We start from the raw sequence: 17,923 nt of genomic DNA, 5'->3' as shown, positions 1-17,923 counted from the left end.
TCCCTGGAAATGCTGGATTAGTTTCTGGAAAGAAGCAACTACCTCTCCTTGTTCCAAGGCAGCCACTTAAGAATTACAGGTTGCTGGATCTGTTCAGGATTATCAGGACCCTCCTGCTGTTAATCTCTTTGCAAAGCCTTCTCTGCCACTGGAATAAAGATCTGATCCTTACGAGTTTCACCTGAAATTCATTAACACAACACTCAGGCTTTTGAAATACCCCATTAGAAAAAAAAATATTCTAACACAGAACCAGCCTGTGGTAAAAGAGCAAAATTTCTTTACCAAGCCACAGCATGGTAATCTAGTGAAGTATATTTCCAAGTTAATTGATTGCAAAACATAAGGAAAGAGCCTACAGGAAATGAAACATGCAATATAGAATCTACATGCAGTTCTACATCCTGAGCTTGCACACAGAATTATCACAGTGCCTGAACTGAAAGGCAGTTTAATGCCTGTAGCTTGTTCACTCTTCTTCTCTGCACCAAACTTTTTCTGCATGAATGGCCTTTGTGCGCCATCCTGTCCACCACAGGGTTTAAGGCAGATTTTTCTGCTAGAAAAGCTCAAATGAAAGCAATTCAAGATCAATTGTTCACTCTGAAAGGAAGGTTACAACTGTCATTCTGATACCAATGTGTGTTGTGGTACCTCCCTTCCATAATGCAGGATGTGGTTTCCATAGAAATATCTTCTTCCATCAGTACCTACAAGCCCTCCAATTATTCCCCTTTGGACACCTCATGCAATCCAATAAAATCTTTTCAAAGCAGGGAAATAACTAGGCTCAGCTACTACTTAATTACTTGGTGAGAAGAAAAAGAAAAGCACACTTAGTAAACAAAAGCTTTATTTAAAACAAAACATAAAATTAAGAACATGTACTGCAAAAAAATATCATCATACCTGGAGAAATTTCTCCACAGTTACAAATTAAGAACAGTCAATTACAACTTTTAAGATTATACTGAATTTTGCTGGTTTCTGAATTTGCAATTATGGTGTAATTTTAAATTGTTTGGTGGCCTTTTCTCCATCTAAGTCCCCAGGACCTTCTCTTTTCCTGAGTCCTTTACGTTGCTGAGCATCACCTGCACTTTGTTCCAAGTTCTCCTCTTCAGGGTCTTGTGAGTTGAGAGTCCCTGCTGCTGTTTTGTCATCTTCTTTCTCCATGGCATCTCCTGCCACTTGCCCAACTCCAGGAAAGCAGTCAACACCCTGAAATTAGAGCCAAGACAGAATGATCAGCAAATTATACACAAACAAAATAAACAGTGACTTGATCCTGACATCAAACATTTTCTGTTGGCCATGGCTGCCATAAATGTGCAAGGCACGAAACTCAGCTGCATTTTTTGTGTAGATCAGCTTTATTCCTGCTGCTCTGCCTGCCTTCCCAAAGTGTCAGCATAAGGAAAACTGGGAGCACAGGGAGTCTTGATCTGGCTGGGTGGGCTCTGGAGCCGTGGCCACAGCACACAACAAGAGCGTGCACCACAGGGGCTGGAGCCATCACAGCTCCCCTGGGACACCCAGGGCTGAGGGAAACAAAGTGATTTAATTGTGTGGCAACCAAAATGTGCTGGGGAAACAACCCCTGCAGCTCTGTTTTGCTTCCACTCATCTCGCCGTTTTCTTTATAACTTGAAAAAGCTTCATTCCTGTGATTTGTTTTCTCAGATACATGGCTTAGGCTTCATCTAAACCTCACTGTCTGTTTAGGCCTAAGTGCTAAAAAAAGCTAAACATGGCCAGATCTGCAGCTCAGCACTGAGATAAAATAATTAGGACAATAAAGAGTTAGGCCTATTCATTCTGAAGCCACACTCAAGCTCCTGCACAGAAAAGATCACAAGTGGAGTTCAGAAAGTCCTTCCATATGCAAACACAGAATTCACAGACTCACTAGGCTGGAAGAGACCTTCAAGATCAAGTCCAACCCAGCCCCAACACCTCAACTAAACCATGGCACTGAGTGCTGTGGAGACCCTGGAGTAGCTTCTCCTAGGTTACACCCCATTGGCTCCTTCCCCTGTTCCTATGCCTGAACATAGGTGCTCCTGAGGCTCTCCCTCCCTTTTCCCTGATTGGGCCTCACCTTGATACTCCCTGGAGACCAAGGTCAGCCAGGAGGCCTGTGGGGGAGAGAGCGGGACCTTGGGGGCGAGTGTGTGTCGGAGAGGAGAACATCTCACCGCGCAGCTGAATTAAACATCTATGGATACTATGCAAAAGCCTTTTTTGGCTTCTTTACCCTGGACTTTACTAGCAGCAATTCAAGCTGCAACAGAGTAACACATCCAGCCTTTTTTTAAACATATCCACGTATGGTGACTCCACCACCTCCCCATGCAGGCCATTCCAGAACTTTATCACTCTTTCTGTTAAAAACTTTTTCCAAATATCCAACCTTTATTCCCCTTGGTGCAGCTCGAACCTGTGTCCTCTAGTCCTGTCAGTTGATGTTTGGAGAAAGAGACCAACCCCACCTGACCACAGCCACCTTTCAGGAAGTTGTAGAGAGTGATAAGGTCACCCCTGAGTCTCCTTTTCTCCAGGCTGAACTACCCCAGCTCCCTCAGTTGTTCCTCACAGGGTTTGTGTTCCCAGCCCCTCTCCAGCCTTGTTGCCCCCCTCTGGACGTGGTTGAGTGTCTCAAAGTCCTTCCCAAACTGAGGGGCCCAGAACTGGACACAGCACTCAAGGTGTGCCCTCACCAGTGTCAAGCACAGGGGCAGAATGACCTCCCTGCTCCTGCTGGCCACACCATTCCTGGTACAGGCCAGGAGCCATTGGCCTTCTTGGCCGCCAGGGCACTCTGCTGGCTCGTATTCAGTCAGCTGTTGACCAGTACCCCCAGGTCCCTTTCTGCTTGGGCACTGCCCATCCACACCATCCCCAGCCTATAGCATTGCAGGGTTATTGGGGCCAAAATGCAGGACTCAAGCCTTGGTATAGCTTGGCCACCGCAGTTCTGGGGTTTTTTTTTTTTGGGGGGGGGGGGGGGGGGGGGGGGGCGGGGATTAGTTTGGTTTTTTTTTGTGGTTTTTAGTAAACAAAACAAAACAAAAACCAAAAAACCAAAAAACAAAAGCCTCTCTAAATACATTTACTTATCACTAATGAAAATACTATACCATGGCCCAGGAAAGGGGTGGGGAAAAACAAGGTATTAAGTCTGGCTTTCATCAATGTCCTTGTCAGGATCCATGCCTGCCACTTTGCTCTCCAGCTGCTGCTTCTTCCAGAGCTTTGCCATAGCCAGGAGTTTGAGGTTGGGCTGATTGGCAGCATCTTCTGGGAAAATATAATCATAGTACTCCTCCCATACAGCATCAGACCCATCTTCAGCCTGCAGCTTTCTCCTCTTCTTTATTCTCTCAGGCATCAGTTTGTCTATCCTCTCCTTAGTGGCAGGGGTGCCATGCTCCTCCTCAAAGCTCCTCCAGGACTCGAGCAGCACGACCCTCTCCTCCTTGTCCTTGCAGCTGCGCATGGCCTCGTTGGCCTCCTCGTAGATGCGCCGGCAGCGCTGCAGCCGCTCCTCCTGCCCCACCAACAGCTCAAACTGGGCCAGGCTGATCCACACCTGGCTGTGCTGGGTGCGCTGCAGCAGCCGCCGGTAAAGCCTCCTGGTCCTCTCATACTCCTCTTGCTCCATCTCAAAGTCAATGTAGGATTTCCAAAGCACCTCCAGCATGTCCAGCCGGGGCTGGCCAATAGCCAGCTCGTAGATGGCCCTGGCACGGTCAATGTCCCCAAGGATGGTTTCTAGCTCAGCAAACTTAATCCAGGACGTGCAGTTTTCTGGTGCAAACTCCAGGAATTTTTCATACAACTTTCGGCAACGGTCAAATTCACGCAGCTGTAACTCCAGCTCAATGTAACCTTTAAACAGCTTGATTTTTGGACATTTACCTATGGATGTCCCCAAAGCCCTTCTGGCAAGCAGGAGGTTTTTCTGGCGAATTTCAAACTGTGCATACAGCAGCCACATCTTGGCAAGTGTAAACTTCTTGTGGGGCAGGAGCTCAAGGCATGCCTGGTACACCTGTCTGGTTCTCTCTGCATCCTTTGCCTCCAGCTCCTCATAGAGTGCATAGTTAATCCAGAGGTAGATGTACCTCTTCCAGTGGCGTTTCTCTTGGATGGGGGGCACGTTGGCAATGGCTCTCTCGTACACCTCCCGCACGGTCTCGGCGTCCATGTCGCTCTCCACCAGCCGCAGGTAGTCGAACCATGTGTCGTAGTTGTGGGGGTTTGCCTTCACCTCCTCCTCATACTGGAATCTCCTCTTGCTGACAATGATGTCCTCAATTCCCCTCCTGTCTCCAAATTTCTTCTCAAAGATGGTGTAATTATTGAGGAGATCCTGGGCATCCTGCTTTGGAATTCTATCCAAGGCATACTTGTAGATAACCCTCACTCTTTCAAATTCTTTCTCGTTCTCCTCAAACTTGGCAAATGCCACATACAAATGCTCATCCATGTGCTCCTCCCCAAAGAACTCCACCGCCCTCTCATACACCTTCCTGGCATGGGCTAAGTAGCTGTGCTTCTCCTCAAAGTGGGCATACTTGATCCAGTTCTTTACACTGGGGTGAACAAGGACAAATCTCTCATAAATGCTTCGTGCTCTGTCCACCTCTTTGTATCTGAGCTCGAAGTTGATGTAGGAATGCCAGGCTTGCTCCTCTGGCTGCCACTCCATCCACCGTTCAAACACCTGGCGTGACCCAGCAATGTTCCCCAGCATCTCCTCCATGTACGTGTACTTGTACCAAAACTGGTCCACCCTGGGCAGGGTGGTGATGGCCCGGTCCCAGATGTTCCTGGCGTGGTTGACCTGGCGGTTCTTCATCTCCATCTCAGCATATTTCAGCCAGAAGGTGACACTCCTGTAGTCCACATCCAGGGCACGCTCATAAATGGAACGGGCTCTCTGGATTTCCTTCAGGCTTTCCTCCCATTGTGCATACTTTATCCAGTTACTGATAACAGTCCTGTTCTTTCTTATGTTATCTTCAAAAGCCTTCCTCTTCCGGAGTTTATAATCATTTAGCTCTTCAACATCTGTGATCATCTGCTGCGGAGGTGGTGGGAGAAGCTCAAGTTCCCTCTCCTTTGCCTCTCTCAGAAGCTGCTCTGCTGTGATCTGAACTTCAGCAGGTGCCTTGTTTTTCACCTTTGCCACTTTGGGGATGTGCTGCTTCCCAGGCTCCATAGAGGCCATCTTGCTGCCCTGGCCCACAGCTCTCATCTTCTCCCAAGATTATTTGCAGCAATTAATTTTAAGTTCTTAACTAGATCCTATAACCTTAACTGCAGCAGTTCTTTAAAGTTTGGAAATAATTTGCTCACAAAAAAAAATATTACTGCTCAAGCAGACAAAGGCAGAATACAACCTGACACCCTGTGGGTCAGGGTGCTGGCAGCAGTCCAAATAAATGGTGGCTGCAGCTCTCCAGGAGTGACGGGTGTGGTTCTGTTGTAGCACTGATCCTGTAGAAGGGTGGAGTTTCCCTCTGAAGATCCAGTGGTGGCGTAGAAGTGTCCAGTCTTCCTCTGGGAATCCAGTGGAAAAAGGCTGCCTGTGGTACTCCAGGGCTCAGATTATATCCAGGTGGGAATGCTTGGCTCCTCCCCCTGGGCAGAGCATCTCCCAATGGGATGGTGTAATCTTATCAGTCATGTGGGGAGGCTAAATGGGCCATTAACAGAAGATATCTCCTGGAGGGAGGATGGGTCATGGAAGAGATAAAGAAAAACTGCCCCACCTGGTTTTAACAGATGTTGATAGAATACACCTGGTTACATCTTGCAGTGCAATCTAAGACGGTTAAATACTACTTTTCTATGTTGTAAGATATATAGTTGTTTTCTTTTAAGAGATAAAACAACTCCAATAAAACAGCTGTGATGAAACAATGACAAACACCTGTTTGTGAATAAAGAAGATACAGTGTGTTCATCCTTGATTTTGTCTAAGATTGTATTGCTTGTTACAATCTCTGCTGTTTTATCTTCCATAGATAAGACAGAAGAGTCAGTGATGATTTTTACATTATTGCTGTTGTTGATTGTAAGGTGTTTTCCTTTGTTTCATTTTACTGTCACAGGTACATTACTGTTTAGAAAGGGAGAAAGGCACCAAGGGAAAACAAGGTCATAAAATGGCATATTAGTTACTGTACCTTATTCATCTGGTCTAATTGTCTGGGTTTAGTAGTTGGAATCTTCTCCATACAAGAGCCCACTTCAGCTTCTGGAGAAGTTGGGAGAATATTTTGCCACAGAAAGAGATTAAAAAGGAAAAATATTATCATATTTGCACAGCTATTTCCATTTAAAAAACCACCAGAAAAAGCCACCTCTCACCCACAATCCCTCTTGTCTTGTTTTTGTTAATTAACCAAATCAGATGGCCCCATGACACTACCACAAAACCCTAAGGTGAACAACTATACTAGAAACAAACTGTCTGTGGATCTAGAAAGTGCTGCTAAATAGATAATCTGTTCTCCTCCTACACCTAGAAAACCCATATCCCTTTCTCCAGAAAATATGGGTACTCTGACCAATTCTGATAAAGAATTATATGCAATCACTTGAAATTTACTTTAATTCTTCTCAGCCTGCTTGGTTCTGCATTAGCTCCACATTTACATGCTTTATGCATATTACTAAACTACTTCCAAACAGCTCTGTTCACTGCCTGGTAGATTTAGCAACCACGACCAAACCATGTGAAATGATTTCTGTTCCTCCAATCAGCCCCAGAAGAGAAATGTCATTATGTTCCTGTTGCTGAGACTATTTGATGAAACTAAATCTCCTACATTTTTCAAACAATAAGAATTAATTCAGAATGAATGACTGCAGCTGTGTGTGATAACATGCTAAAAAGCTTGATTTTTATAGATATATATGCAGACAGGAATGTGTGTGTGTACATGCCTATGTATCTGTGCACATCCAAATTGAAGTATCAGCCTCAACAGAGGGCTGCAGTTTATATGAACTGCCACTAGATGCAGCCACACCACCTTGCAAAATTGAATATTCTGACCTCAAGATTACAGAAACCTGTTTTGGAATATGCATGACTGCAGAATTCCTACAAGAACATAAATGGTATTCAATCCTGAGTACTGGTGTGGGGAAAAAAATCCATAATATGAACAAAATATTCAATTTTTCTTCTCAGTAATTTTGTTCCAAAACACAGCATTGAACAGCATTGCAAATGTCAACAGGAATCTAAGAAATCAGAGCAGAATAAGACTTGTCTATTTTCACAGTTGTTGCCATAGATCCTGATTGGAGCTGACAATATTGAATTACATTGTGTTTTGCTTTCTGCATAACAGAGAAAGTAGGAATGAAGACCTTATTCCCAAGAGACATCCCTAAAGATAGAATCATAGCATCATAGAATAGTTTGGATTGGAAGAGACTTTTAAAGGTCATCTAATCCAATCCCCAGCAACAAGCAGGGACATCTTCTACAAGACCACGTTGCTCCAAGCCCCATCCAACCTGACCTTGGACACTTCCAGTGATGGGGCTGTCACAGCTTCTCTGGGCACCCTGTACCAGGGTCTCAACACCCTCATAGCAAAAATTTATTTCCTTATATCTAGCCTAAATCTATCCTCTGCTAGTTTAAAATCATTATCCCATGTCTTGTTGCAACAGGTCCAGCTAAAATCTTTATCCCCACCTTTCTTACTGTCCCTCTTTAGGTAGTGGAAAGCTGCAGTTCCCCAGCCTCATGTGTATTTTTTACTGACAGCAATTCTGGTGGAATGATATTTCCCCATTCTTTGGGTCATTCATCTATTTGTTTTTCTAGAAGATGGCAAAAAGAAGAAAGAAAAAAGAAAGCATCTTCTCCCCCAAGATCTGCTCAGTTTTGATCTGATCGTAGTTCTGTTCAGTTGCCATTAATAAACTTCACTTAGCAAGATTAAAGGTTTAGCTGGTTTAAAGCACAAGGAACACAGATATAATGGCTTCAGAGGAACCCAGCCTAGGGCTAAAGTCTGACTGAACTCTCCTGTGGGTGCTGCAGACAAGATGAAACGTGGTGTCTCAACAGAAGGTTCCCGAGCCAAAACAGAGCAGGATGGATGTGGGAAGGCATGGGAGAAATTTGCTGCACTTCCAGAAAGAGACAATGTGTGCCCTTTTTTTGGAACCCAGTGCTTATCACAGCTTGTGGGCATGCAGCAGAGGGGCCTGCCTGGGTCCTCCAGCCACCTGAACAGATTACATCAACAAGATTCCCATATGAACCATGAAAAGGTTTCCCCATTCTGTCGCTATCTTTTGTGAAGCAGGCAGAAAATGCTCCCAAGCAAAAAGGATTTACCCTGTAGGAGAGTACTTGGAATCTTCCAAAACCCATAATGAAAACCTTTGTGTTTCCATCCAAGAATGGTATTGGCAGCAACTGAAGGTAATTAAACACACTGCCCACTGGCCATAGAAATTTTTTCTTTATAACAATTTCAGAGAAACAAACCCCTGTCTATAACCCAGACAATGTGTTGTGCAACAGGGATTTTTTGGGCTAACTTCTACCCTGCTCTAAGCACACTGCAACAGGAGTTCCAGCCTTTTTATGCCAAGGCTGTGCTTTGTTCAGGATCTCTCAGATGCTCTGCGGTTCCATTTCATTACCTCATAATTTCTAAGAATTGTCCTGTTTACTGTGAAAAGATGAGGAAACTGGCCTGCACACTCAGTAGTGCCTCCATGTGCAAACAACAGAGACATCACCTCTCCATGATCACTACCTAACCCTTGGTTACATTTCTCATCTTTATAGAACTATAACACAGACAAGTTCACACTGCTTGTTTTAACTCACTTCTTGAAGGGGATGACTCCATCTGAATTTTTAACCAGATATTCAGTCGCTGGCTCCAATCTCCTGGTGCTTCCACTTCCCACAGTCGCTTCTGCTCCTCAGGATGAGCCTGCAGGAATTTCTGGCATACTGAAAGAAGAAACCAAGGGGTAAAAGTATGAATGAGTGAAAAGTATATTGGAAGAGGGAGCATGTTCTATCTCAGAAATTCTCTCAGACCTACTTTCATTAGTTCCTTTAGAAATCTTTCTTCTCCCTTCTCGTCTTCCTCCTCTTTGTTTTAGCTGGGACTTTTAGGAAAAGTCTATTTGAAATGGCCTAAACACTCATGAGCGCATCCTACCATCTGCTTCAATCTAGATTATTTCCTTGTCAGTGCAGAAATAAGACATGAAATGATTTGCTGAGCACCTTCTACTGACACTGCAGCACAGAACAATGCCCAGACAATCAGTGGGTTTCACAGCAGTGTGGGGTTTTTTACCCTCACTACTCCGAAAGGAGAGGGGCTCCTCTATCTCCCAGCTTTGGCCATTCAGAATGCTACTTCAATTTCTGTTTATAAAGAAAAGCTCTGCTTCAGTTTGGTTTTGGGACAAAGTCACCCTCCTTTTCACTACTGCTACCCTAGGCCCCATTGTTATCTTCATTTATTTCTTTGGATGTGGAAAAGAAGAAATGGGAAGAACCAAGGGAAAAATTACAGGATACATGTGACAGGTGTACAATCACCTTTAAAAACCATATTGCCACAGATTCCTACGACTGTCAGTACACACTGACCATCCAAAAATTTAGGTCTGCTTATGTTATCAAACTGAAGTATGTTCTATTTAATGGTATCCTTAGGATGTGTGCAGTGTCAAGAGGAGCCCCACGCTGTAGAACACACAGTTCAAAACATTTACAGGGCATTTTTCAACTTCCCTTAACCACTATCTTATCAGTTGCATCAACTGCTCTAAGATAGGGATCTGTAAACAACGAAATTACTGTCATTCTCTGTCCATTGTAGTTCATCATACTACAGAATGGGTCATTTATCTTCAACATTCAGTTGAGTTTAACAATGGGATGTCGAAACAAAAACCCTAATTCTGGTATGTAAACATTTGCCTTACACTAATGACCAGATCACAGACATTAATTTTATCCAAGGATATACAGACCAAATTATTCATTCCAATAAAAGCTACTAAAACTAACATATATACTGGAATCCAGGTATCTGCCACACAGCTTTTTCCATCCTTCTACGCCTCTACAGCAGCTTAAATATCATGTCCATGTTAAATAAACTGTCCACAGCTTCAGAGATTTCAGTACAGAGATTTAAAGGTTGCATTCATTTGTCAAAGCATGAAAATGTGGTTCAAATGAAATTAAAAACAGACAGTGACTTCAATACGCTCAAAATTTAACTAAGAGTATTGGTATTTTTATAAAAGTAAACCTAATTAAAACATGATGCAAGTCAAATTTATTCACTACTAGCTCTAAACTTAATTGAGACAAAAGCAGAGTCTTCCAACATATTGCTAGTGTTAACACATAAGAAATGCAGCTTTCTCCTCCATGCTTTCTAAAGCCCTGAGGTCTGCCAAAGGAAAAATGGATATTATTGGGAAAAGAGAAGGAATGCTGTCAATACTATTCCCTCCTGAAATCAGAAGTAGCACCTGCTCGAGTGCTTTTGAATACATTCAAGGGCACATAATAACCAAGAGAGAGAGCAAATGGGGCCAAAATTTTGTTGACACTTACTAGAAAATAACTGGAAAGCTGTAAGTCAATCAAAACATCTCCCCAAAAATTATGGTGAAGAACCACCACACAGAGAGCAACCTCAGAAAAAAGTACTTTTCTAAAGCAGACACTTTTATAAATAACATGAGCACGGATTTTTTTTCTGAATTTTACTACCAAAACCAGAGTTTTGACCTGAAGACAGAGAAGATATATGACTATTTTGTGATCTTTTAAAAGTGACAAATGTTCAAAGACAGTTGATACAAAACAAGTACTGATGTAACTGTATGACTGAGTAGAGCCTGGGTATTTGGATTATTAAATGTAATTTCTTAAACACGCAAGATCTACCAGAGCATTATGTGCACAGTGTGGGCTTGTCAAGATCTTATGAGTCTTTTCCCTGTGGTGTCAAATAAAATGTGTAGGTCCCTGTCTAGGGCAATGACATAGTTCTGAGAGAGAGCAGTTCTAGGAACACAAACTGTCAAACAGGCACCATGAGTTTTGTGCTTCTTGTTGTCTTACATAAATATTGGCCTACCTTTCCACAGGAAATTCCAGATGGCTCCAGAAAAGAACCATTTGCAGGCAAACAACAGTTCAGTTCAGACAAGGGCACTGAACTCTTACACAGTGAGGACAATCTTCCCAAGACCATATTGAAAATTATACATTATACATGACCCTTACCTAACGTGTCCACATCAAAGGATTTACCTTGATACATGGCAGCAGAAATAGGGCAGCTGATCCCCAAGGCATCCTCAGCCAGGAAAGACTGACAGAAATCATGCAACATTTTCATCCCTAGGCCACCTCTTCTGTACTTTCTCTGGACAAATATAGTATCCAAAACTGGCAGCAGGTAACACTGACTGGTTGTACCACCACACAGGCTCCCTGAAAACAGACAGGGAAAAACACATCCATTTACAAACAAAATTGGTATTGCTGCACTAACTGCTGTGTGATTTCAGCCACATACACCACCCTGGTACCTTTCCACAGGCTGTGAGGATGATCCCAGCTGAAGTGTATTTGCACAGACAGTAAAACACTTTCCAGGAGGATGATTTTTCCATGAAATGGAGAGGACCTGCCTAACGTGGCTGACAGGTCTCACCAGAGTCTTTTCCAGAGTCTGATTCTTCATCACACTACTTTGGTACACAGGCAATGTATATAGGAAAGCTCACTGCAAAGATTTAAGATTTATATCTCTTTGGTCTAAAACCAAACAGATATAAATATTCTGAATGTAATGTCAGTATACTCCCTTAAAAAAACAACTGAGTTGTGCATTTTAAAAAAGCACTGTTAGAGCTCCTTTGTAAGTCACTCCATTTCTACTGAGTGATAATTTATCACACATGTAGGTGCTTCTATTCCATCACCTGAACTGCCACTATCAGTGTTAAACCAGGGGTTTCACTCAAGGACAGTCCTTGCTAACAAACACATTAAGTCAGTTAACTGAAATCATGGGGTCATGACATAATGCTCTACATGTGGACAAAATACAGACTCAAGCATAAGCCTCCAAACTATTAAAACTAGTTCTCAGTGAAAATTGTCCAAAATTACCCCAAAACACAGAATGAAGGGATTTATTTTGCAATCACACATCACAAACTCAAACTGGAGTCAAGAGAGAATTGATTAAGAACAGACATTCAGCATCCAAAATTTTGATGTTCACCCTAATCAACCTAGAGTCCTATTGCTGCATGCAGAATACCCTAAAAATAGAACTTCAAACTACTTTACAGCATGAACACTCTGTTCTGAAATTAATAACCAACATCGGTTCCCCAACCACCTACATATAGGAGAGGGTCTCCATAGAAAAACCTCATGGATTTATTTTAATTTCTAGAAAATATTTATGAAGATTTTATGCTGCTTTTGAGCACATGGCAGGTTAAATAAAAATGGGCATCCAGACCTTTATAACAGAAAATGGTTAGATTTTCATACTTTGTTGCTTAAGTCTCATCAAGACTTCTCATTTTATCTTTCTTACTACTTCCTAGTGGACCTGACTCAGTCTAGTTTTCAGAGTTCTGAGACATGAAGCTTTCATCACTTCACTAAGACCTATTTCACAGTTTTATCAATGTTCTGTTGAATGCCTGTTCCTAAATTCCAATAAAAGACTTCTACTTAACAGATCCTTTTATTTTTATTTTTTTTTTTCACATTCCCACAACTGTCTTAAACTGGGATCTATTTCTGCTCCTCCAGTTGGTGCCCAGCACCTTTCACTGATACTGGACAGGCCTGACTTTCACTACTCTCTTTTCTAGGATGCCAATCCAGCACAGCATACATGACTATTTTTAATTCTAGACCCTGCTTTGTCAAGCTCACCATTTAGCAAGAATCCACGTCTCACAGACTGAGCCATACAACAAAAGTGTGTAGCTACATAACCACCCATTCACATCTTGATTAAGCTTGGTTCACTCCTGCTTAAGCAAAGTGCATGCTTAACTTCAAACACATGTTCCAGCACATTGTTGGAAGAGGGTGGGTTGTGGTGGTGTTTATAACCTTTCAATATTTGTAACACATGATGGGTAGTTACTCTTTTTGTCATGAGCCAAAAAATTGAGTATACCCCCGGTCCCATTGTTAGCTGCCAACCCAACAGAGATGTCAAATTCCAGCAGAATTGCACCATACGTTCTAAGGGATAAAATTTTTCTCATGAGGTCTTTAAGAATCCCTGCATGTTGCAAGTGTTCTTTTAAGTATATTATTATCTCATATAGTCTGTCTCCTATAAATCCTGAGGAGAGTGCTGTGCAGCAATCCCAGGAGCTGAGTGATTTATGTCTGAGCTCCTAATTTTGTGTTGAGAAGATGACAAAAACTTGTCATGTCTAAAGGCACTGTAAATAAAGAAACCATGAAGCCATTCTTCACCTTGTCCCTGGGAAACACATTAGGAGAGTCACAGCCCACAGGCATTTGAAATAAACAAACAAACCAACCTTTGGAACAAAGGCCACTTTGTCCCTGTTTCCCATCAAATAGCACAAGGTTACTGTTAGCTAATGGTGGCCCGGAGGTGGCCACTGGGCTCTCACACATTTGGTTGGAACACACAGACAAAGTTTTGAGGTGAGGGAGGAGACAGAGAAAATAAGGGCATTGGTGATGGAGAGGGAAGCATTCATGCAGCCTGCCCTCTGAAAGCCTTTGATCTGCTTGGTTAGGTCACGAGTGCCAAATGACCAACTTAGGAGCCAGCAAAATGGCAAACAGATATTACAAGGGCAGGAAAGCAGACAGCCATTAGCATTCCCAAAGAGCCACAAACCAGAAAAAAAAAAAACAATCCGGTCCCCACATCCAACAGACCCAAACAAAACAAGGTTGTGCACACTGACTGTTTCCCTGCTGAACAACTTGGCTTGGCACACACGTTTGGGCAGGCCTGAGCACTTGTGTAAAGGGTGGGGAATATTTCTGCAGAGCAGAACCCAAGGTCAACCCATTGTGTGAGTTTGTATGTGAGAAGGCGAACAAAGGTTCTGGCTTCAATAAAATTAAATGAATTCATGTCTGGACTGGTACGTAGTCATTTCATTTTCATTACAGCCAGAACCTTCAATCCACCTCAGAAATGCACATTAAAAATATTATTTCTAGCAAACAGAAGGAGACAAAAGCAATTATTCAACAAGATTTCAGCTAATTGTCTGTCAGGTTAAATTCAACAACAATTTTTTTTTTTCTAAAAGAAATTGATGTAATTGATGAAAAAAATCAAATCCTGTTATGTTTTTCAGGATCTCTTTCTACAGGATAGTACCTGGGCCACCAATATCAAAAGACATTTCCAAAGGCTTGTATGAAGAAAGGTATGAAATGAATTTGAGCTCAGGAAGCCATTTCCAAGGACCATCTCTAAGGCTCTAGTGTAGGAAAAAAGCAGAGATAGAGACAAGGATGCTTTTTTGCTTAATCCACATCTGCTTAAGAGTTTTTGCAGTCAGGTGTTCCCAAACTGTGACTTGTGGAGCATTTCTAAAGAATGAATGAGAAGCCAACAACGCACCTACTCCTGATACACCTGTATGTTTTACAGCCTTCTCAGAGGACTCCGTTTGGTTAAGGCTGCTTTGATTCACATCACTCCAGATTTTACTACTAAGATTTGTCAGGAGGGAAGGGACAAGCTTTGACAATCTGACTCTTTTGTTTTTCATACTGCAGACAGCTTGGTCTACAGCTGGGCAGCTCATGTGTGTTACAGAGACAGTAATACATAACAGTAGGGGAAAAAAAAAGGTCTATAAAAAAGGGATTTTGTTCTGGTTTGTTCTTAAAAGCACTAAGACACTCCTGGCTCACTGCATCCTCCAACTTTCTTGTTGATTTATTTGCATCATGAATCTTCTACAGTCTCCTGGCATTTATGTGAAGGTGGTAAAGTCCATTTTCAGTAATTATTAGTCCTCAGTAAATAAGAAAGGAAAAACTTTCAGGGAATTACATGGTCTCACTGCACAAGAAACAAGTGTCAGTAACCATGGTAATTAATCCTACATCACCACACAGAACACATTCTTTCTGAGGTTTTCACACAGAGCATGAAATAAATACTTTAAACAGCATAAAACAGATCCCAAACCCCAAGTATCAATATGAAGGCTTTCTGCAAAATATTTCAGTTTCAGGTTGCTGCCTGTAGAGGAAGGTACAGGAAGAGGGAACTGTGTTTCCTATTGTACCTTTAAGTAGCTCCATTTAGTGAGGTCTAACTGCTCTGCTGTCTGATATGGAAGCCGCTGACATAGATAAAATTGGAGACATTTATCTTGGCACGTGACAAAGTGTCTTATCAGCCTCATTAGTGGCTTAGTACATCTCATCAATCTTTAGTATACCCAGTGGTAAATGCTGCATGCCTGTCATTGGACAGGAATAGGCACATTCCAGAGAGGCCAAGTTGATGATCTGTGCAGTCATGAATAAATTTTGCTTTAATAAAGGTGTCTAATGCTCACAAAAAGTGATAGCCTTGAAGAACGAGACTTCTGTTTATCTATACAGCAGGTGCAGGGTGGCCAGCGCCAGAAGTGGTCAAAATTGTCTCAAAACCTTGACTTGCAGTAGTTACTGCATCTCTGAGCAAGGAGGGTGCTCGAGACCATCTGTGCCTCTTTAGCTGGACTATTAAAAGAGATCCAGCTAAGGGTGGTCATAAGATGGATGGAAGCATGGAACTGAACCAAAATTACCGAGTTCACTTTGTACAGGCCACCTAGGAATTGGCAAAGGGAAATGACATTACAGTATTGCCAAGATAGTTAATTGGAATCACTGAAGTCCATTGAAAATTTAGTTTGCATAACGACACATTAAATCTGTAGCAAAGATAGAACAGACTCACTGCTCCTTGGTCACCACTTCTGTGATTCACCCAGAAGACTTATGTTTGAAAGGGCCATGCTCCACAGACCTTTTCTGGCTTATTTGCCTCCACTGAAGCATGTTTTTTGTCATGCTGTAGATAATGAAAAATTCACCAATGAGAAATACAGTTGAATACAACATCAATATGAGAATCTCAATTATCCAGTGAAAAAATCATACTGGAAAGAATGGTCAGGTAATTGCAGAGCATGGAAATAAAGGGAATCAGAATCACATGGTGGGCACAAAGGAAAATAATTTTTTCCTAGGACTAGCACAATAAAAATTCCTGTATTTAAAGCTGTCTCTACTAAATGTTCTGACCAGGACAGCAAAAGGAAAAAGAACTTATAATTTTTAAAAATTAATTATGAAAATATGCAAAACAACCTTGTGAAATACAGCTTCTGAGTGAAGATATTTATCTTAGTCTGTTTTGGGCCTAATAAATCCAGGGCTCCTCTAAAAAGGAGAGAGAATAGAATCAGCCACAGCATGGCTGGTATGAAATAGAAATCACAGAACTTCAGAAAGAGGAATTATTTTCTAAATGCATACATCAAATAGCAAAAAGCAGCAAAAACAATCAGCTTCAAGCTTCCCGAAAAGGCTTTGGCAAAAGACTGCAGCAATTTGTGACACAGGCCAAAAACTAACAAAAATAGCTGCCCAGAGAAAAAAAAAAACACTGGCAAGAAAAGGCAGATGCTGACAAAGCTGGACTTGAAGGATTTGTATTTTATGTGGACCTGGTTTAAAACCAAACTGTGACTCTCAACTTACTCAGAAACAGTTTCAACTTGGCTAATACTCCACCCATAACAGACTACTGTGCACATTCATTTCACTGGAGCATGAATCATTACAGCCCCTACAAGTGTTTTTTTTTTCCAAAAAAAAGCTTTCCAAAAGCTTTGCTCAGGAATATTTATGGACTTAAAGGAAAATGCACTTGTGTTTGGCATTACAAACCAGTTCATGAGCATAATCAGAGACACAGACAAGGCTCCTTGATCAGAGGCTGAGATCTGATTCCTCACTGACGCTGTACAAGCTGCACCTCTGTGCGTATCAGGATTTTTCCATCCCAAGGAGCAGAACATCTCTTGTTGCTGGCCTTTGGGACTGCAGCAGAGAGGCACCTTCAGAGTGTCCTCTGGAATCCAAAACAACCCATCTCTCAAGCTGGGTTTTTTTCTCCCATTTTGGATGGAGGGGTATCGAGTCCTGACTTGGGCAATATCTTACTTCCAAAGATCCCACCTTCTCTGTGTTTAAACTTCTGGTATCAAGGTGATTCCCATGAATCTTAAGCACAGGCTGGTAACCAGCTCCCACATGGGGGCACAGGCTCAACTGCAAAACTGGAATTATTCCAATTAAGCCTCTTCCACTCCAGACTGGTTGACAGCAATTATTTGCATTAATACAGACTCTGTGTTTAATAAGACCTTTACTAAAGTTAATAAAGTATCCCTAAAGAATTAAAACACATTTTCTTTTCTATGCTACTTAATCAATTAATTATGAAATCAATTAATCATCATCCTTTAAACTGGGAATACCACAACTGCATAAAGCATTCCAGGAGTGATCTAGTGCACACCCTTTCCTCTACACAACCCAGCCACGGCTCCTCATGCATCCAAAGATCCTTCCTCTTCTTGCCACCACCAACTCCCAATATGTTTATCCACTGGGAACTGCACTCCTTTTTCAGGTATCATTCTTTCCAGGATGCAGTTCTCCATCCTGTGGATAGGCCCTACATTCTTTGTTCCTAGATGTACAACCTCCTACTTGGCTGCATTAAGCACCTTTTATTGGAGTACTCAGATCAGAACGGGGCTTGGAACTATCATGTTT

The 17,923-nt window shown here is 42.2% G+C and overlaps 1 protein-coding gene across 1 annotated transcript; it reads right to left on the bottom strand.

Moving 5' to 3' along the window:
* Window positions 1-1,066: 1,066 nt before the first annotated feature.
* On the bottom strand, window positions 1,067-5,236 carry LOC132079544 (crooked neck-like protein 1). Its single transcript, XM_059482229.1, has 2 exons — window positions 3,141-5,236; window positions 1,067-1,221 (listed from the first exon to the last, which is right to left on the bottom strand). The coding sequence occupies exon 1, from the start codon at window positions 5,234-5,236 to the stop codon at window positions 3,176-3,178; it is 2,061 nt and encodes a 686-aa protein (XP_059338212.1). The 3' UTR covers window positions 1,067-1,221; window positions 3,141-3,175.
* Between the last annotated feature and the right edge of the window lie 12,687 nt (window positions 5,237-17,923).

Source organism: Ammospiza nelsoni, chromosome 14 (genome assembly GCF_027579445.1).
Source record: "Ammospiza nelsoni isolate bAmmNel1 chromosome 14, bAmmNel1.pri, whole genome shotgun sequence".
NCBI classification, from domain to species: domain Eukaryota; kingdom Metazoa; phylum Chordata; class Aves; order Passeriformes; family Passerellidae; genus Ammospiza; species Ammospiza nelsoni.
Note: the sequence above shows the minus strand (reverse complement) of the source record. Positions and strands in the feature narration are given on the sequence as shown.